Source organism: Triturus cristatus, chromosome 6 (assembly GCF_964204655.1).
Source record: "Triturus cristatus chromosome 6, aTriCri1.1, whole genome shotgun sequence".
NCBI classification, from domain to species: Eukaryota; Metazoa; Chordata; class Amphibia; order Caudata; family Salamandridae; genus Triturus; species Triturus cristatus.
Genome location: NC_140589.1, coordinates 59,579,333 through 59,600,686, shown reverse-complemented (window position 1 = coordinate 59,600,686; position 21,354 = coordinate 59,579,333). Strand labels below are relative to the sequence as shown.

Sequence of the window (21,354 nt, the reverse complement as noted above, 5' to 3'; positions counted from 1 at the left end):
AACTTGGGGAGAGGCAGGTGGACTCCCTCTGCCAAGTGAGGCTCTCCGGTCATTGTTAATTTTATTGACTATTTTAACCAGATAATTGTCAATTAAGCCTGCCCCAGATATAAACTTGTCATGTTTGGCATTAGACATAATCAATACTAAGTAATAATGCCTTGCAATAATAAAAAAGGAAATTTAAAACTGTAAACAACTTCCCCCCAACAGCAGAATAAGAATTTCTTGATACCGGGATACGAAATTAGGTAGCTTAGGTAGTCACGCTAACAGATCCTCAAACAAGGTCCACACTATGGAATAGTCTTACTTGTACACAATGACTAGAGCCAACGAGGTATACGAACCAAGCTCTTAGGCCCAGCCCGGCCTCTTCCGGCCCCGGATGGCCACAGACGGCCCGCCCTTTGCCCAGGCTTAGCCTGGCGCCACCCGCACGCGATCCCGCGACGCGGGAGCTACGCTGATATTTAAAGCGCCTCCTGGCGCGTAGGCTGCGTCTCCCGACTCCACCTACACCGCTGGGGAGCCTGGGGGCTGAAGTCCCTCCTCACTGCAACCGCGATGTTGTGGCGGTGCAGCGGCAAGAGGGAAGGTGGAAATGGGGTTACAGCAACGACCAGGGCGGCCACAGGAGTAAGTAGAAAGTGCTAGTGCAAAGGTCCCAGTTCGATTAGCAGCAGGCTTGGTCCCCCGCTCCACCGGAGCAACGCTGATATTTAAAGCGCCTCCTGGCGCGTAGGCTGCGTCTCCCGACTCCACCTACACCGCTGGGGAGCCTGGGGGCTGAAGTCCCTCCTCACTGCAACCGCGATGTTGTGGCGGTGCAGCGGCAAGATGGAAGGCGGAAATGGGGTTACAGCAACGACCAGGGCGGCCACAGGAGTAAGTAGAAAGTGCTAGTGCAAAGGTCCCAGATCGATTAGCAGCAGGCTTGGTCCCCCGCTCCACCGGAGCAACGCTGATATTTCTGATATTTAAAGCGCCTCTTGGCGCGTAGGCTGCGTCTCCCGACTCCACCTACACCGCTGGGGAGCCTGGGGGCTGAAGTCCCTCCTCACTGCAACCGCGATGTTGTGGCGGTGCAGCGGCAAGAGGGAAGGCGGAAATGGGGTTACAGCAACGACCAGGGCGGCCACAGGAGTAAGTAGAAAGTGCTAGTGCAAAGGTCCCAGTTCGATTAGCAGCAGGCTTGGTCCCCCGCTCCACCGGAGCAACGCTGATATTTAAAGCGCCTCCTGGCGCGTAGGCTGCGTCTCCTGACTCCACCTACACCGCTGGGGAGCCTGGGGGCTGAAGTCCCTCATCACTGCAACCGCGATGTTGTGGCGGTGCAGCGGCAAGAGGGAAGGCGGAAATGGGGTTACAGCAACGACCAGGGCGGCCACAGGAGTAAGTAGAAAGTGCTAGTGCAAAGGTCTCAGTTCGATTAGCAGCAGGCTTGGTCCCCCGCTCCACCGGAGCAACGTTGATATTTAAAGTGCCTCCTGGCGCGTAGGCTGCGTCTCCCGACTCCACCTACACCGCTGGGGAGCCTGGGGGCTGAAGTCCCTCCTCACTGCAACCGCGATGTTGTGGCGGGTGCAGCGGCAAGAGGGAAGGCGGAAATGGGGTTACAGCAACAACCAGGGCGGCTACAGGAGTAAGTAGAAAGTGCTAGTGCAAAGGTCCCAGTTCGATTAGTAGCAGTATACGAGGAGGCGTTAGAAATTGGATCGCTACACCCAACTGTGCGTGAGGCAACTATACTATCTCTATTAAAACCAAACAAGCCTCCTAATGAGAGGGACTCCTACAGACCCGTATCAGTAATAAATTTGGACACAATAATGTATGCAAAATTATTAGCCAGTAGACTACAACCTCTACTCCCTATTTTGCTCGCCCAGACCAATCGGGATTTTTTCCCGGGAGATCCACTGTGCATAATTTGAGAACATTCTTTGCAGTCCTAACCTATCTGAATCCACAAACGCAAGCCTTGGAGGTGTTTCTTGATGCAACCAATGTTTTTGACCCGGGAGCCCATGTTTGTTTGATCCTTGCTGCCAGAGGCCTCCAGCTTGCCACCGCCATCTGGAGACTTCATACCCCATAGTTCCAAGCGCCGGGAGGTGTTTATAAGTGGGCTAGGGCTCCCGCAGCGTGGGAGCCTGTGTTTGTTTGATCCTTGATGTCTCCAGCTGCATCCTTTCTGCCTCCAGCCTGCCACCACCATCTAGGGTCTTCATCCCCCATAGTTCCAAATGCCAGGAGGCGCCAAGGAATGCGCTGATAAGGGGGCTTGGGCTCCCGCAGCACAGGAGCCCGTGTTTGCTTAATCCTTGCTGCCAGTGGCCTCGTCCCCCATAGTTCCAAGCGCCAGGAGACGCCAACTCGTTCCTTTGTGCCAGCATGTGCTCATAAGGGGGCTTGGGCTCATGCAGTACAGGAGCCCATCTGTTAGACCTGGCACCATTGGCGTGGGTCTCCCTTCCATTTTTTGCTGTTGCTTCATGTGTTTTTGCTGGTCTTAGATGTTTTGGGCACTGTGCCACTGCGATTCAGTGCCACAGTGCCAGTGCTCCCTATGGTAAATTGATGTATGGATTAGTGACTCCATGATTAGCTGGATCTGAAAGAAACACGTTAGTTAGATTCCTCACCTTAGAATATCCCCAGGCGACAGACTGGATCCGGAAGATTTTTCGTCAGCAATACCCCTTGCGCGTCGCTAGGCATCGTCTGCGGCTCCGCGTCCGTCGTCGGCGTCGTGCGCCGGAATGACGTCGTCGGAGTACTTAGACGCCGCCCTCGCGCGTTGACGTCAGTTCTTCCTTTTTCCGCGCCAGTAAGCGCCGATCCGGGAGAGCTACCCCTTTAGTAAATTTTTGACTAACTTTTTTGACTCATTTTGGTCAATTCTCGACTCTGGTGCCGGTAGGATGCCTGGTTTCAAGGCCTGCGACGACTGTCACCGACTGATGTCGGTGACCGATCATCACCGCCGGTGCCTGTACTGCTTGGGCCTCGACCACGACGCGGCGTCGTGCTCCGATTGTATGGCCCTGACCTCGAAAGCTAGGCAGGAGCGGTCCCGCAAGCTTCTCGAGCTCCGCCACTCGGCTCCGCGTCGCTCTCGATCCCGGTCCAGGAGGAGGTCCAAGGATCGGTCGCGGAGCCACACTCGACCTCGTCACTCGTCTGGCTCGAAGTCTTCGGGTAAGTCGAGGCACTCCAAGAAGTCCAAGAAGCAACACCGCTCTTCGGACTCCCCTCGCGGGTCGCGCGACTCGGCCGAGGGTCCAGGTGGTTCCACCCCCGCGGCTCCGCAGGAGCCGCAGGCACCGCGCAAGTCCCCATACCCGACGGTCCCCGGGACTGACGCGACGCCGGCGGAGGTCAGTGCCTTCCTCTCGGCCATGAGGAGCCTGGCCCCGCCGTCGACGCCCGCTGGCGCGCCTTCGGGCCCCGCGGACTCGACTGGGTGACCTCGCATGCCGGCGGCTCCGGCCCCGGCGCCGTTGGAGGCTCCGGCCCCGACGCCGCAGGTCCCAGAGGGGCCCGAGCCTGGGCCCCCCGTCGACGCCGGTCGACCTTGTAACGCCTCCTCCGCCGGCGCCGACACCGATACCACCCCCCACGCCGGCTCAGGTCGACGTCGATCCCCGGTTCAGCCCCTGTCCGGTCCCGACGCCGATGCGGCGCCACCCGACGCCGCATCCGACGCCGCTAGAGACACATATTGTCTATCGACCGGCTCCGATCATTCCTCCTGTTTACCAGGAATCGGATGACGGGGGCGACTGGGAGGGGTCTGATGACCCTATGGCCCTTCAGAGCCAACTTGCACAGGACTGGGCAGATGAACTGGGGGAGGCCAGTGGGTTGGATACCTCTCCGGACACTGGGTTCATCTCTCCTCCGACTGTGGCTTCGGAGGAGGGTGCAGCTTTTTCTGTGGTGCTGCGCAAGGCGGCCGAAGCCCTTGGGCTTGAGCTGCCTGCCGTGGCTGTGAGGACTAACATCCTCACTGAGGTGCTTCAGTCTGCCGCATGCTCCACTGAGCCTCTGCTGCCATTCAATGAGGCCCTCACTGACGTTCTGCAGGGCACCTGGTCCAAGCCCTCCACAGTCCCTCCTGTGGATAGGAACGTTGCCAGGCACCACTGCCCTGCTCCGGGCGACCCCAGTTTTCTGTCCCAACACCCCACCCCCGAGAGTCTGGTTATCCAGGCCTCTACCTCCCAATACTCCTTCCCGTCCGCTCCTCCGGACCGGGATTCCAAGAGACTGGAACAGTTTGGTAAGAAGCTGTTCTCTTCGCTCAGTTTGGGCCTGCGGTCTTTGAACACCGCCTGTCTCTTGGACCGTTATTCCCACTCTCTTTGGGATGCGGTGGAGGACATGCTGCCACTGTGCCCGGAGGAGGCCCGGGCGCGGCTTTCCTCGGCCCTGGCCGATGGGAGAGATGCAGCGCGCCATGCAATTCGATGTGGACTCGACACTACGGACTCGCTGGGTAGGGCGATTTCTACCACGGTGGCGCTTCGACGTCACGCCTGGCTGCGGTCCACGTCTTTTTCAGGGGATGTCCAGAGCACCCTCATGGACATGCCTTTTGATGGCACTCGCCTTTTTGGTGACAAAGCGGACAGTGCGCTGGCTCGCTTCAAGGACTCCCGGGCTATGGCCACGTCCTTGGGCCTCTCGGCCCCGCGGCCACAAACTTCCGCTTTTCGTTCCTTTCGTGGCCAAGGAAGGGGCACCTCCTCACGTCCGCCTAGCCACCGGCCGCAGAACCAGCCTGCACGCGGTCGCGGACGTGGTTTCTGCCGAGGCGGTACCGGAGGACTACGCGGTCAGTCCACATCCACCCCGGCAGCATCCGCCTCAAAGCCTTCCTAGTCCGAGCTTTCAGGCCCATTCCACGCCAGTGGGCGGCAGAGTTCGCCATCACCTGCTCCACTGGTGTTCCATCACGTCGGACAGGTGGGTGCTGCAAATCGTCCGAAGGGGCTACTCCCTCCCCTTCGAGACGACCCCTCCAGCCATGCCACCGGAGCACCACCGTATCTCGGGGGATAATTTGAATCTTCTCCACGAGGAAGTTTCGGCCCTCTTGGCCAAGGGGGCCGTCGAGCGCGTTTCGAGCCCGGAAGTAGGTCGTGGTTGTTATTCCCACTACTTTCTGGTTCCCAAGAAGGGCAACGGGGGCCTACGCCCTATCTTGGACCTCCGGAACGTCATTGCCTTCCTCCGGACGGAACGGTTCAAAATGTTGACTTTGGCTCAGGTTCTAGCTGCCCTAGACCCTGGAGACTGGATGGTAGCGTTGGACTTGCAGGACGCATATTTCCACATCCCCGTCCTGCCGGCCCACCGGCGTTGCCTGCGGTTCACGGTGGGTCAGGAGCACTTTCAGTTCACCGTGCTCCCCTTCGGCCTTACCAGTGCTCCTCGGGTGTTCACGAAAGTGATGGCGGTGGTCGCAGCTCATCTGCGCAGATCAGGGGTTCCAGTCTTCCCCTATCTCGAAGACTGGTTGTTGAAGGCGGGCTCGCCCCAGGCAGTCGTCTCCCACCTCCAGACTACGGCGGATCTCCTGCATTTGCTGGGGTTTTCCATCAACGTGCCGAAGTCACACCTGAGCCCCTCTCAGAAGCATCTCTTCATCGGAGCGGTTCCCGATTCGGCGCAGTTCCGGGTCCATCCACCGGAGCAGCGGGTCCGGGATATACAGGCCCTGATTCCCATCTTTCAGCCTCTATCCTGGGTTTCGGTCAGGCTAGTGTTGCGGCTCCTGGGGCTGATGGCCTCCTGCATCCTACTAGTGCATCACGCCAGGCGGCGCATGCGGGCTCTGCAGTGGGACCTGAAGTTTCAGTGGGCCCAGCATCACGGCAACCTGTCCGACCATGTCTTGATCTCGGAGGGCACTGCACAGCAGTTGCAGTGGTGGCTCACGGACCGCGATTGGGTCACGGGCAAGAGCCTCTCCCTACCCCTACCGGAGCATGTCGTAGTGATGGATGCGTCCCTCCTGGGATGGGGTGGCCATATGGGAGAGGCGGAGATCAGAGGCCTCTGGTCTCCAGGGGAGTCTCGCCTCCACATCAACTTGTTGGAGCTGCGAGCGATCCGGCTTGCACTGAAAGCCTTCCTTCCCTCTGTCCGGGGAAGTGTTGTGCAGGTGTTCACGGACAACACCACCGCCATGTGGTATTGCAACAAACAGGGCGGGGTGGGGTCGTGGACCCTTTGTCAGGAGGCTCTGCGCCTCTGGACATGGCTGGAACACCAGGGCGTCACCCTGGTGGTTCAACATCTGGCGGGATCTCTGAACGCCAGAGCAGACGAACTCAGCCGCCGGTGCATGATGGATCACGAATGGCGTCTGAACTCCGAGGTGGCGCAAGGTCTCTTTCAGCAGTGGGGAGAGCCTTGGTTAGATCTATTCGCCACCGACGAGAACGCACAATGTCAGCAGTTCTGCGCGTTGGAATTTCCAAGGCGGCACTCGCTCGGCGACGCTTTTTGTCGCGAGTGGAGTTGCGGTCTGTTGTACACCTTTCCGCCTATACCACTTCTGCTCAGAGTGCTGAAGAAGATCAAGCGCGACCGGGCCCAAGTCATCTTGGTGGCTCCGGATTGGGCACGAAGGTACTGGTATCCCGAGCTACTCAGTATGTTGACTGATCCTCCGATACGTCTGCCCCTTCGGGAGGATCTTCTGTCGCAGCAGCAGGGGACGGTCCTCCACCCGAACCTGTCCAGCCTTCACCTCCATGCGTGGAGATTGAGCGGCGGCAGTAGATGCCATTTGACTTGCCTCCTGAAATCTGTGATATCATTCTGGCTGCCAGGCGTCCCTCCACAAAGACGGTATACGCCTGCCGGTGGAACAAATTTGTGGCATGGTGCACAGCAAAGGCTGTGGATCCCCTCTCCGCCCCTCTTTCTGAGGTTCTCCTCTTTCTTCTTTCTTTGGCCCGGCAGGGCTCTGCCCTGGGCACCTTGAAAGTTTATCTTGCTGCTCTCTCTGCCTTCTTACGGCTTCCAGATCAGCCCTCTCTTTTCAAGTCCCCTGTAGTGTCACGCTTTCTTAAAGGCATTACTCACACGTTCCCTCCTGTCCCTTTCGTAATGCCTCAGTGGGACTTGAATCTTGTCTTGACATTCCTGATGTGCGCTCTCTTTGAGCCTCTTCACAATTGTCCTCTTCGTCTTCTCACTCTTAAGACTGCTTTCCTGGTAGCCATCACCTCGGCTAGACGGGTGAGTGAGCTCCAGGCTCTATCGTCCAAGCCTCCTTTTCTATCTGTTCATCCGGACAAGGTTGTCCTTCGGCCTCGTCCTTCCTTTCTACTGAAAGTGGTGACCCCCTTTCATCTTGGGCAATCTGTCACCTTGCCCACCTTCTTTCCGCCTCCGCATCCTTCCAAAGAGGAAGAGCGGCTCCACCGTCTGGACCCAAAACGTGCGCTCTCCTTTTATTTGGACCACACTAAACAGTTCTGAGTGGACGACCAGCTTTTCGTTGGCTACGTGGGTGCAAAGAAGGGAAAAGCTGTACACAAACGGACCATCTCCCGGTGGGTCGTTTTGTGTATAAAAATCTGTTATTCCTTGGCAAAAAAGGAACCGCATGTTGTGCTGCGCGCCCATTCTACTCGGGCCACAGCGGCTACTACTGCTTTGGGACGGGGAGTCCCTTTGCAGGACATCTGTCAGGCGGCAACGTGGGCTTCGCTGCACACGTTTGCCAGGCATTATTGCCAAGACAGCCAAGTCCGGAGGGATGGCTTCTTTGGCCGTTCTGTCCTCTAGGACTTTCTGGTGTGATCTTGGTTCGCCGACCCACCACCGGGGTTGGTATTGCTTGGGTATCTATTCTAAGGTGAGGAATCTAACTAACGTGTTTCTTTCAGATGAACAAGTTACTTACCTTCGGTAACGATGTATCTGTAAGAAACATTAGTTAGTTAGATTCCTCACCGACCCACCCATCCTCCCCGTTCTGCGAACTGACATCTAGGGTTAAGGCTATCCCTTTCAGGGCCCTAGAATTTTTTGGCACCAGTGTCGGTCTCTTGCATGGCTCTGCGTTCCTGGCGCGGAAGGCTATGTACAAGAACTGACGTCAGCGCGCGAGGGCGGCGTCTAAGTACTCCGACGACGTCATTCCGGCGCACGACGCCGACGACGGACGTGGAGCCGCAGACGACGCCTAGCGACGCGCAAGGGGTATTGCTGACGAAAAATCTTCCGGATCCAGTCTGACGCCTGGGGATATTCTAAGGTGAGGAATCTAACTAACTAATGTTTCTTACAGATACATCGTTACCGAAGGTAAGTAACTTGTTCTTCAGTTTACTTGTCAGACCCTAGTACAGTGCACCATGGGTGCCCAGGGCCTGTAAATCAAATGCTGCTGGTGATCTTGCAGCACTGTTAGTGTCACCCACAGAAGCAGCCTGTAAAGTGTGTCTAAGGCCTACCATTGCAGAGCCTGTGTGCAGTCTGGTACTGCCATGTTGACTGGTCAAGTGCACCCACTTGCCAGTCCCTAAACCTTCCCTTTTCTTCATATCAGACACCCCTATGGTAGGCCCAAGGGCAGGGTACATTGTAAGTATAAGGCAGGACATGCCTTGGTGTGTGTGGCATGTCCTGATAGTGAATTACAGCCATTTTCGTTTTTCACTATTGCAAGGCTACCTGTTCCCCATAGGCCAGAATGGGCAGTTTGATTACAACATCTTATAATCCTAACTGACCCAGGGAACATGGTAGAAATTCGAGTTTAGTATGCCTGAACACAGAATGATAAAATCCATCTTTTAGTGAAGTTAGTTTTAACATTTTGTGTTTGAAAATACCACTTTTAGAAAGTAGGTATTTTCTTGCCTAACTATCCAAGATTGCCTCTGCTAGGTTGTTTATTCCTTGTCTGGAGTTTGAGTGACAGGGGCTGGGGGATTCCAGGAGACAGGGTGAGTCAGCACAGGGCTGAATAGAGAGATCTGCATGTAGATGGGTGGGAGGAACGGCACCTAGGACCTGAATAGGGCTGTGCCTTCCCTCCACAATGCTGGCTGCACCTCCTGTGGTGCGTCTGGTGTCCCTGGCCTACACTGTGAAAGGAAAGAAGGAGTCTTGTCAACAAAGTGCTCCAGGACTGACCAGAACTGGTTTGGACTAGGCAAGGGCAACTCTGCCTTCAGAGAACAAAGAGAAAATTCGTATAAAAGGAGGGACTCAGACCCCAGAACTTTAGATCACTTTTGGGAAACAAGAAGAACCTTTGCTGAGGAGAGGAACCAGAGAGAAATTGAAGTAGGGGACTATCCCTAAGCTGAGTGCTGTTTGGGGGATTGGCCTGCAGTGGCTGCCTGACTGCCAAAGAAAGGAGAAAGGACTCTGTGCTACTTTCACATCAACTTGTAAAGGATCTCAAAGGGCTTGAGATAGAGCTTGCCTCCTGCTGAAGTCTCAGGGACAACAGACTTCACCAACCAGCTCCCCGGTTTTCTCTTGAAGTGCCTGCCGTTGTGCTGGGCCTTCTGAGGGACTGCGTGTCACAAGGAGCTGAAAGTGTGACTCACGAAGAAGAAGCGTGTCGCTGCCGCAGCCGCTGTCGTCGCATCACTGAAGAAGGGTGTCGCCGCTGTTGCTTTGCATCGCAGAAGCACCTCGCATCGCCAGAGGAGTGTCGCCGTCGCAGCAGACGCCGTCGCATCATCGGAGAAATGTGTCGCTGCCATCACATCTCTGAAGAATGGTGTCGCCACTGTCGCATCGCATCGCCGAAGAGCCTCGCATCACCGGAGAAGAGTGTCGCCGTCGCAGCAGATGCCGTCGCATCATCAGAGAAGCGTGTCGCAGGGCCTGTCGCGGCTCAGAAGAATAGTTGAGCTGCCGCACGGCTGTCGAGCGTGCAGGCATCGTGTCGCATTAAGAAGATGACGCCATTTTGTTTCAGTGCACCGGATCTTCATAGCATCACAGCGCTGCTGGTCGCATTGCTACAGAAGCACAGTAAGAAACCGACGCATCACCTCCCCACGTGGCGACAAACCGACGCATACCCTACGCAGCAGTAGGGACCCGACGCATCACCGTTCTTGCGTGTAAGGAACCGATGCATCACCTTCCCTGCAACACTTCCGTTGTATAGCGTTACGCATCCAAAGGTACATTGAACTCAAAGTGACGCATTTCACCATCTAAAGAGAACTAGGCTATTTCTACCATTTTTAAAGTACAGTATTGTGGATTTTTGTCGTTTGTGATCTTGTGTTAAGTCTATGTAAAAATACTTATTTTTATACTACAACTTCTGTGGTGTCCATCTGCAGTGTTGTCACTGGGTTACTATATGTGTTCACAAATGCTTTACACACTGCCTCTGAGATAAGCCTGTCTGCTCGTGCCAAGCTACCGAGGGGGTGAGCAGGTGTTATTTTAGGAGTGTACCCCCTTACCCTGACTAGACGCAAGGGTCCCTATTTGGTCAAAGGTACCTACCTCTGCCAACTAGAGACCCCCAGTTCTAACACCATGTTTGTTTGATCCTTGCTGCCAGCAGCCTCCAGCTTGCCACCACCATCTGGGGACTTCATCCCCCATAGTTCCAAGCACCGGGATGCACCAACGCGTTCCTTCACACCAGGAGGCGCTCATAAGGGGGCTTGGGCTCCCGCAGCACGGGTCCTTCCTTGCCCGTCAGAGCCCGGAGGAGGCTGGACTGGGCCACCCCCCTGAAATCTGGATCCAAAGGTATATGGGCCACGGATTGTTCTCATCTGAGGTACTATGACTATCCCTCTCTCCCTCAAAGCTATATTTGGATCCATCGGCAGTAACTAGCTACTTTCTGTTTTGTTCCGCCCAGTCGCATTTTGTCCCATTATGGGGTAACAAAAAGTAATTGAGGGAGGCTTGGGAGGTGCCCTGAGGAAAAAGAGAAAAAAACGACCCCAGATTGTTAGCCCCGGGGTCAGAGGGAAGGGGAATGTGGGGAAAGTGGGGAAAAAGTGAGACCCTACTATATGATTGTGAGGTCCTGCTTACGTCATCTGCACCATCCAAAACCACACTTTTCCCCGCACTCAAATTTCTCAATCATCTCCTTCTCCTACTACTGTAGCCGCCAGTAGCAGCCCAGGCTGTATACCTAGCCTATTTAAAAAGGCAGCTAGTAAAAAACGAATTCTAAAAGACCCCGAAGACACGGACGCGACCCCTGCCAGCTCCCCGGGCAACCGCAGCGAAGTCCAAGGCAGAACTCCATCTGACCTACTCTTGAGCAATAGATACGCACCCCTTGCGGAACACACAGCTACACTTGATACCCACACGCATAAGGAGGGCATGGGCCCTAGTGGCATAGAAGTCTGCAGGAGGCACACAATCTCTGACCAAGGGAGCCGCAGGGTGCTGGACACTGATTTAATACCAACTAATGTCGACCTCCAGAGGAAAATCCTGGCCCTTAAAGATACAATAGGGACTTTAACTACACTTATCTCAAAATTATTCCTTATCATAGAATATCGCGATACACCCAAGATACCATTACCTAAATGCCCTCCAAGTACATGTACGAGGTCAAAATCGATTCACTTCACTATCCATAGCACACAAACAATACCTAATACTTTAATTACCAATCCCGCACCCCTAGTTGACAATCGAGGTGGCTGCAAAGGGGATCATCATTGCAAACCACCCGCCCACAATATTTCCCGAGAAGGCCCTAAGGAACATCGTAGGGGCCAGACAGGGACCTCTACGGCCACGGCAAATTACCCATTCCATTGGATTGTAGGCCTTAGTGAGGTGCCCCTACTTTTAATGCCACGCCCAATCCCCAAAGCTGTTCCCCAGTCCATTATTTACATGACTAATGTACCAAAGCTTGATTGTAACAACAAACTCGAATATGGTGAGGCTCTAAAAAATAAAGCCTTCCACTGGATTAGGCACGTAAGGCGTTGTCGATCGATGATAAGGGATGACATCCTGAGGGCTACGAGATGTGTTCTGAAAAATGGCCCAGTTGATGCAGTAAAACTAACCTTGACTAATGAAAATCTAGAGGATGAACTAGTCACCCTGGAAGCTAGATCCTACCCCCTCGTATCACTAATATCCAATTGAAGCCTAACATGCCCTCACCTGAAGCTAATTGTAAGAATGCAGTGATGTCCCAAAGGGATCTACCTTCTTCCTGCTTATCGCAGAATGATTGACTATCTCCAGTTCCCCCCCAGATACATGTGTGCAATTTTAGTTCTGATTCCGATCCAATTTCCACACTGAAGCACAGGGGTTCGGAGGGTGGTGTCCTAGAGCATGAGGTAGAGACATCAAGGCCCCATTCCACTCTACACAATGCCACCTTCTTGCAACCAGGAGATAATGATCAGGAGGGCTATGCAACCACACACACTTATTTGAACTCTGATATGGTCGAACTAATCCCAGCATCACTCCCCCCAGCCCCATGCACCATCTAGATACAAGGAAACTTAAAATAGCTTTGTGGAATGTGGCAGAAATAAGGGGGAAACTAGGTCTCCCCCAATGGCTTGGGGTAATTATTCAGCATGATATTTGTATTATGCAGGAAACCTGGAGTTTGACCCCTGTCTATATCCTAGGGTTTGTCACATTTTGTCACGTTTTATAAACCTGCTATTCCCTCCAAACACGGCTGTCCCTCTGGAGGGCTACTTACTTTGATCCAAATTGCACTAAATTAGGTAACAGAGGAGCTTCCCAGGGTCAGACTCAAAGGTCCACTAGGAAAGTCCTTAGGCAATTTTAATGTCTATGCAAGGAGTTCCAGACTAGGTAGGTCACCAACTCGGCAGTCATTAGACGAGTTATTGGATGCAAGACAGACTGACCTCCCCCTAATTGTGGCAGGTGATTAAAGTAACGTTTGAGCCCCTCGATCGGGAAGACATCATAGAGATTAACGAGGAGGACAACATTTGGTCAGTTCCCTCACTCGATTTGCCACAAATAAAGAAATGTTTACAAGCAGCTATCCGGTTGAATTCTCTAACCCTTACAAATAGGCTGCGGGCTGCCAACGGTAGGACCCCCTCAGATAAAGAAGGAGGAATTACTTTTGTTGGGCCCAAAGGGTCGAGTCGGATCGACTATATTCTTGTGGACCTTTGCCTATGGCCACTTGTAGTGGACATGTCTATCATACAGACATGCAAAAGTGATCATAACCCTCTGAGCCTTACAATTGAGCATCCGTGGGGCGGAAAGGCCAGGACAGGCATGATCTCCTCTCCACAAGTGAGGTGACCCCCTCCAATGATAATCGCTGGCTAAAATGATCCACAATCCTGGCGGACAAATCTAAGCCCAACACTGTAAAATGCGACCTTGAGAACCATCTGGAATTGCTGTCATCCCAGCCGAGTGGCCCTCCCACACAAGTAAGCTGCAGTGGCCTACACTCCAAATTTTTGGGCCAGTTGGCCAAAAACTTAATTGCCCAACAAGATAAGCTTAGGTCGAGTAAAGCAAAAATTTCAAAAATGACCTCATGGTCCAGCGGGGAGTCTGACAAGGATGTGTCTTGGCTCCAACCTTTCAAAAGAGTGTAGATCCCTAAAAAGATGACTTTCCCTTGCCCTACGGCCAGAGGACATCCCGTCAATCTGGGAACTGGGGAGGCAATAAAATTGGCCCAATTGGAGGCCAAGAGGGACTGGGATGAAAGGAGGAGGGCACAACTTGGTGAGCCCATCTCAAGTCCTGATGCCAGACTGTTCTGGTCACTCATGGGCAAGGGCAAACATGAAAGGTCTCCACCTTTAGCAAACAACATCACGGCCCATGCGTGGCAGGAACATATCGGTTCTCTGTATTCAGCCCTTACAAGTTCTGCTATGGAACCTACAGTTTCCAATCCAATGCAACTACCACACAACCTCTCATTCACTAGAGAGGAAATATTGGCCTCACTGGATGCAAATATACCCACCAAGGCATGTGGCCCGGATGGTATCCTGGGGGATCTCTTCTGATCTGACAGGGAAAACTGGGCCACATACATACTGACCCTTGCCAATGACATCGCGGAGGAGGGAGCATCCCAGAATCATGGAAAGGGGCTGAAGTGATCCCTATTTTCAAAAAGAGCGACACGTCTTTTCCTGACAACTACCGACCAACCAGCCTGATCGACTGTGTACAGAAAGTTGTCGGTCGCTCGCTTCTAGCTACAATAACTGATTGGATGGAAGAGAACAACATTCTCTCTTCCCTCCAAGCGGGCTTCCGGCGGAAAACTGGCACAGTCGATCAGGTATTTCGACTGTGTTTGTTGTACTGGAAGGTGGTCCTGTTGGGTAAAGGGAGCCTGTATATTGCATTTATTGATTTGAAAACTGCATTTGATCTTGTCCCAGGGACAACCTAAGGCGGGTGCTCAGGGAGATGGGCATGCCTCCGGGCATCCGCGCACTCCTAATTAGGCTCCATGATGAGAACTTTGCCAGGGCCCGGTGGGGTAGCCAGGGACAGGTCACGAATCCCATCAAGGTCCAGTCTGTCAAGGATGTGTCTTGGCTCCAACCTTATTTTCATTGTACATCAATCATATTGCCACGCTTTGATCTGCTATGCCAGGGGATGCCCCAACCTTAGCTAAGCAAAGAATAACTACCCTCCTATTCGCAGATGACACCCTTCTTGTTTCAAAGACCCCAAAACTTCTAGATCATTTTAAGCTCTTTTGCAATAGGAGGGGGCTTGAAATAAATACATCAAAAACTAAGCTTATGCTTTTAAATCCCCGCAAATTCTTTAAGGGTAACCTGCTCTTAGACAATGTCCCATAGAGAGGGTCAGTTGCTCTGATTACATGGGAATTAAATTATCTGAGAATATGTCCTGGAAGCACCACCTTAGTAAAGCTTTCCTCAACTTTTCCCAGGTGACCGGGGCTCTGGGCAAAGAACACCGCCTCTCTCACTCTAAGCCTATTGCACCAGTATTGAAACTGTACAGTTGCAAGGCTGTGAGCAGTGCACTCTATGTAGCAGAGCTGTGGGGCATGGCAAGAGTAAGTGACCTGATATCCCTGGAGAACAAGTTTCTCAAAAATGTGGTTTCCCTGCCACAGAGCACCCCTACTCGCCCCCTAATGCTCGACATGGGTATCAAACCCCTAAGTGATTTAGCGAAGCTCTGTCCCCTGTTGTTCTGTCAGTGGTTGGTTTCCTTCCCGAAACTGTCGCTTTATGACGCTGCCTGTCAGGAGATCTCTGCCTTAGACACTATGCACTAGATCGATTGAATCAAACATGTCAAAAGTCTCATATCACATAAATGCCTTGCAGGCCACAACATCGATTGTCCAATACCCCTCACTAGAAGACACATTAAATCACTCTATTAGGAAGGGGTGGAGCAAACCACCCACATAGCTGGCCACCAATGGAGATTGAATCAAGAATTCAGTGATTTTATGCTTAGCTGTACCCTCAAAACCTATCTTAATATCATCAAAGTGCTGGCTGACAGGAAGTTATACATCTAGTTTAGGTTTGGCAGCCTGACGCTCAACGCATTCACAAATTCATGGCTGAACAATAAAGCACACCAAGGGGCTGCCCTTTCTGTCCATGCCTACAAGAATCCACAGCCCATTTTCTCTTTGCATGTACAGCATCCACTAAACCAAGGGGCAGATGGCTTTCTCCTGTCTGCAGGGAACTTGGCACCTAGGACTTTAGAGTGGCCCTGCGCATACTGAAGTCACACGCAAGACCACTATTTGTGTGCGCAACTGCGAAATATTTGGGAAATGCATAGGCAATTAAAAGAAGGGCGTTGAATCCCCCCCAGCCTAATCCTGTGAGCAGCGTACACGACTAATTTTCCTTAAAGCACATTTGCCTTGTAGGGCAGTAATCTTAAAAATGCAATAGCTTCCAGTCCCGTTTACAAGTAAATATAAAATGTGTTTTTAATACTTTTTATTATATCGCTGCGAGCAGCGCACATGACTAATTCCCCCAAAGCACATTTGCCTTGCAGGGCAGTAATCTTAAAAATGAAAGTAATAGTTTTCAGCCTTGTTTACAAGTAAATATAAAATGTGTTTTTAATATTTTTTACTATATCAACAGAAGACTAAGGGGCATATGTATCAAAGGATTCATTTGCGATTCTCAAATAGCGATTTTTAGAAAATCGCTATTTGAGAATCGCAAAACGCTATGTATGTAGGATTTGCAAATCATTTTGCGAATCCTACATATTCCTTAATTACAAATCGCAAATTGTGATTCGTAATTAAGGAATACCTCCCCATTCATTCCTATGGGCCTAACGGCCCATAGGAATGAATGGGAAGACATTCTCAATTTACGATTCTCAATTAGAGAATCGCAATTTCAAGGGTGCCAGGGACCATATTCCTATCTTCCCCTCCAGCCATTCCACCGCCTGTCCATAATTCATACTCTAAATTTCCTGTATGTTACAGCTTAACCAAATCCTTAGGTAACGCACCGGCCCTTCTGCCCATTTCAGAGGGAATTCTATACTAAACAGTGTTGTGGTCTCTGTGAGGGGAAACAGCACTGACTTAGCCCAATTTATATGAACTTCGGATAGCCCCCCAAATTGTAGGATCTCGCGAAGTACTGGGTGTAGATTGTCACACGGGTTGTTTATGTAAAGGGTTAGGTTGTCCGCATAGAACAATGTTATCAGACTTCTCGAGGAGAACCCTAAACCTCTAGCCGCATGGTGTTGTCTAATCCTGGCTGCAAGTGGTTCCATCGCAATAGAAAAGAGTAGGGATCAGAGGGGGCAACCCTATCTTAGTCCTCTCATGATCTGGAACAGGGGGAGGTTTGTCCATTTAGTCGTAATCTAGCTGTCAGCACAGGGCATAGAACTTGATTTTGTTTAATGAACGTAGGGCTGAGTCCCAACCTGGCTGAAAATCTAAATAGAGAGGACCATTCTAACAAGTCATCATCATCAAAGTCTTTATTTCGGTAAAAGTACCATAAAAGAAACAAAGATTCGTGGGATAATTTCATACATATAAATCAATCGGTGCACAACAATATTAAAAACAGTACAAGCTAAAAATGATGTTACATTTGAAAGTTAAACTAACAAGGGTTGAAAAAAGCATGAAGTTCGAAAGCCACCGGTACTATGTGGGTCTCGGTTATCGTAACAGGTTCGAACCAACTGGGAAGATTAATGTGCAAGCTGAGCAGGGTCCCGTTACTAATTACATGCACCAGTGAAGCGGGTCATGGTTTTCGTCGCTGATACCATCCAACGAAGACGATTGAAGTGCAAACTAAGCAAATTAAACAAATTGAACAGTGTCCCGTTACTAAAGTGTAAGCAAACTTGACTGTACATACTTGGCAAGAACCCGTATCTAATACAGATGCCTCGGATACTGATTACATTCATCATTTGAACAGGTATTAATACCATCACGGGTTCTTACCAACATAAAACATAAGCGTTCAAAATTTGGCAAAAAAAACGTTATTAAGAAGCAAATGCTAAGGGTTTCAGGGGCATATGTATGAAGCCCGTTTCCTGTTCACAAACGGGCCGATTCTCAGAATCGGCCCGTTTGCGAACGGGAAAAAGCCTTTTGGGATTTACAATCCCAAAAGGCCCTCGCAAAATCGGGTATCGCAAAATGTGCGATTCCTTATTTTGCGAAAGCATTTAAGGAATCGCAAATTGCGATTCCTTAAATGCGATGTAAAAAGCACCCAAGTTGTGCTATTTTGCCTTAAGAAATCGCAAATTACCACCAACTTCAAGTTGGTGGTAATTTGCGATTTTTTTGAAAAATGCACTTTTTTGCATTTTTCAAAGTGCTACGTGGTGCACAAAAAATCATAAATCCGAGAGCAATTTACAAAAATCTGGTTATCTTGTAAGTAAACTAACAATTTTATACTAATACCCGGAGAGATGCCGTTTATATACTTAATACTTTTTAACAGACTATAATAAATAAATTTGATTAAAAAGAGAATAAGAAAAAACCTACTTCATATACAGCTATTTGATGTCATTTAAAAGAATAAAAATATGGGAAAAACCAACATAGGGGGCACATGTGATTATGTACAAAATTGATAAATGCCAATAAAAAAAAAAGATGGGAGCACACTGCCTTACATCCCAGCAGTTTGTCCCAATGAATGATGGTAAATGCAGTGCATGATAACACTTACTTCAGTGACAATAATTAGAGTTTCACCCTTACAACGCCATCCCTCTCACACGCGGGAGACTTCACCAGATGCTTCACCGGATAGGGTGACCAGCGGTAACACAATAAAAGCTGGCTGACAGTGATAACCCTACGAATAGAGTCTCACAATGATTAGTAGCTGCATATTCTCAATACTCATCTGCATCACAGAATATAGAATCTGCTTCATGAGGAAACTGTAATTAAATGCAGTTCTGCTCTCTGTTACCCTTGAGACCATCTACTACTATTTACCTTTGGGACGGAAGTACAACAGACAATAAGGACCGTAATCATAGGAATTTAGCCCTAAAGAAGTTGCTGTGTACTTCACGGTAGCGACGAAACACTTGTTGGCTAGGCTAACACTCTGTACCAAGGAACGCACAACAAGGACAATAAATCCTGGAACCACACAAAGCAGTGGATGAACAGTGTTTCTTTCTTTCCTACACTCATTACTGTACTAACTTAAATCTATGTACCACTAGCGTGTGCAGGGGGCCATAGAGTTTCATGATAACCCTTACTTCAGTGACAATCATTAGAGTTTCACCTTTATTGGTGCAACAACTGCTCCAGTGCTGTCTTCTGCCACTTCATGCACTTTACTGCAAGAGATAAGTAAATACCTTGTCCAAAGTCTCCACTCACAAATCTTGGTGAGCTAGGCATTCACAATCTGCCCGTAGAAAGGCTATTGGTGGTATGATGCTAAACTGTTGAAATTTGCTTTAACGTTAATTGTTTTTTTATCACAACAGTGAAAAACAACATGTAGTGATTGAGCCAAATTATGGTTAACATGATAGACCATGCAAAAATTATGCATATTACTATTGCTTGAATTTAAAAAATAGCTGTACAAAAATCTGAAAGTTTAATTTATAACCATGATATTATACATATGAGATTAGACTTTAGGGGTTCCTAAGCACTGAATCTTATACCTTTTGCCTTAGTGATTGATATTCAATAAAATAGTTTTCAGTATGTTCTGCCTGTCATTGTATTCTTGTGTAAGTAGTGTCTTGATAAATTATGTTTATTAGTTCCAGTAAAAAAACATTTTGAAATGAAAAGAACAAAATTGGATTACTCAAAATTCGAATGTTTTGCTACAAACATTTTTTGCTATGTTATCTTTTATGTAGGAAGGACCGATGGTTCCAAATATTCCACCGCAAGAAGCCAGCACAAGGTTACAGATATTCCAGGTAAGGAAAACTAATATAAATTGTTGGAACAGAAAGGTCCTCCACATTGTATCGGACATGCACCACTGTCCTGAGTGCCCCAACTGTACTGATGTCTGGTTCCGTAATGCTGATTTTGTTGTCATAGAAAAACATAGATCATGCATGTGCGCCATGACATAGGCCTGTCTCACCTATTGTGGTCTTGTTGGACCAGGAGTGGCTTCAAAGTGCTACTCTCATAGTGGTGAAAGGCTACTGAGTTAAGCAGGATAAGTGTGGTGGTGGTAGTGATCAGTAGGAGTCAGCAGGTCCTTCTTAACGTATACTACTGTAATGAAGCCTACTCATTCAAAGTTCCTCTGCTTTGTGTTTAACTCACCCCTTGGCCTGCATCGGGTTGTTGTGAAGTGTTGTACTGACCTGGAGTGGTGTATCTGTGCTGGTTATATGTGTACCTGGGAAGGGTTCAATTAACAGATAATGCAGTATTGTATATTGTGTGCATGAAAGATGCATGTACTGGGTGTGTGTATGCCTGTGAGTTATACAATGCAAGAAGGATGTGATGTTGTGCAGTGTGTGCATGGTAAATCCATGTGTTGGATGTATATGTGCCTCTGATTTGTACTATAGATGAAAGGTAATGTGATGTGTAGTACAGGCGTTATAAATGTAGGTGATGGGTGTATGTGTGCCTATAGATGATATAGTACAGGAAGGATACAGTGCTGTGCAGTGATATATTTGTTTCCCACAAATTTAGTCAGACTTTGTATTGGGTTGACATAACTTCACAATATAGAGACTGATTCTACTAATATCATCAGTAGATGTTGGAGTTTGGCTAGCTCACAGTACCGCATCTAAACCCCTAACCTTTCAGTGTTATAGCTATTACTGGAAACCTCAAACTCTCGGATTCCCAAGGAATTAATGGAAATATATCTAACCCTTTCATGTGTAACTTTTGCAAGTCCAAAGTGTTACACAGAAAATATATGAGAATACATTTTTGATTCTCCAGTATTGAATCTTTCATAGATTCACATGCTTGTATCTTCACCATCATCATGGTGGGAGTCTCACAGTAAATGAATAACAATAGCAGTAAAAGAAAAAACTGCATAGAAAACCATAGGGAAGTATAGAGTTTGGTAGCCTATCATCATTATTATGTGGTCCAAATGCCTACCAATCAGCTGCCAGCCCTCAGATCACACTCCCCAGCAGAACCACCATACCTCAGATTTCCAACCGCCGTCGTGTGAGAAGGAGTCTCCCTGAGCCTTGCTCAATTTGCTCCCTGGTGAACTTTTGACCTGTCTTGCTACAGTTTTTTTTCAACTGGATTTGAGGTATTCTTTTTCCTCTATTTTCTCAAAATGTCTCAAGGCTCTGAAAAGAGGCTTTGCAGACCTTACAGATCTTGTGGGAAGGACAGATTATATTCTGAGGACCCCCACAAAGATTGTTTATATTGCCTTCATCCCAAGCACGTTCCTAAGGACTGCAAACATTGTCAAACCTTCTCTGCTAAAGCTCTTAAGGCCAGAGAGGCTTGTTTACTGTTGTGGCTTCAGAAACAGGCCACCTCAGAGACTGATTCAGAGGATGACTCTAAGTCACACTCCTCTTCATTGCCTCATACACCTCTAAAGAAGCCCTCAGAGGTGAGAGCTGTGTTGTCGGCCCCGTCGAAAAAGACCAGAGTGTCCCCGGCACTTAAGCTTACGAAGACATCGACGACCTTGAGGATGGCCGCATCGTTGACGACGACCATCACGAAGACGTCAGTGTCGTCGACGTCATCTACGAAGACTACACCGTCGACGCCAGGATCGTCGACGACCCCATCGACAGATAGATCGTCGACGACACTGTCAA

The 21,354-nt window shown here is 49.8% G+C and overlaps 1 protein-coding gene across 1 annotated transcript in view; it reads left to right on the top strand.

Annotated features, from left to right (window-relative positions):
• Positions 1-21,354, top strand: part of DNAH8 (dynein axonemal heavy chain 8) — a 13,985,216-nt gene that overhangs the window by 4,787,130 nt on the left and 9,176,732 nt on the right. The window contains exon 32 of the mRNA XM_085610239.1: positions 19,426-19,488. Within this exon, the coding sequence (XP_085466365.1) occupies positions 19,426-19,488 (63 nt within the window). The remainder of the gene's footprint in view (positions 1-19,425; positions 19,489-21,354) is intronic.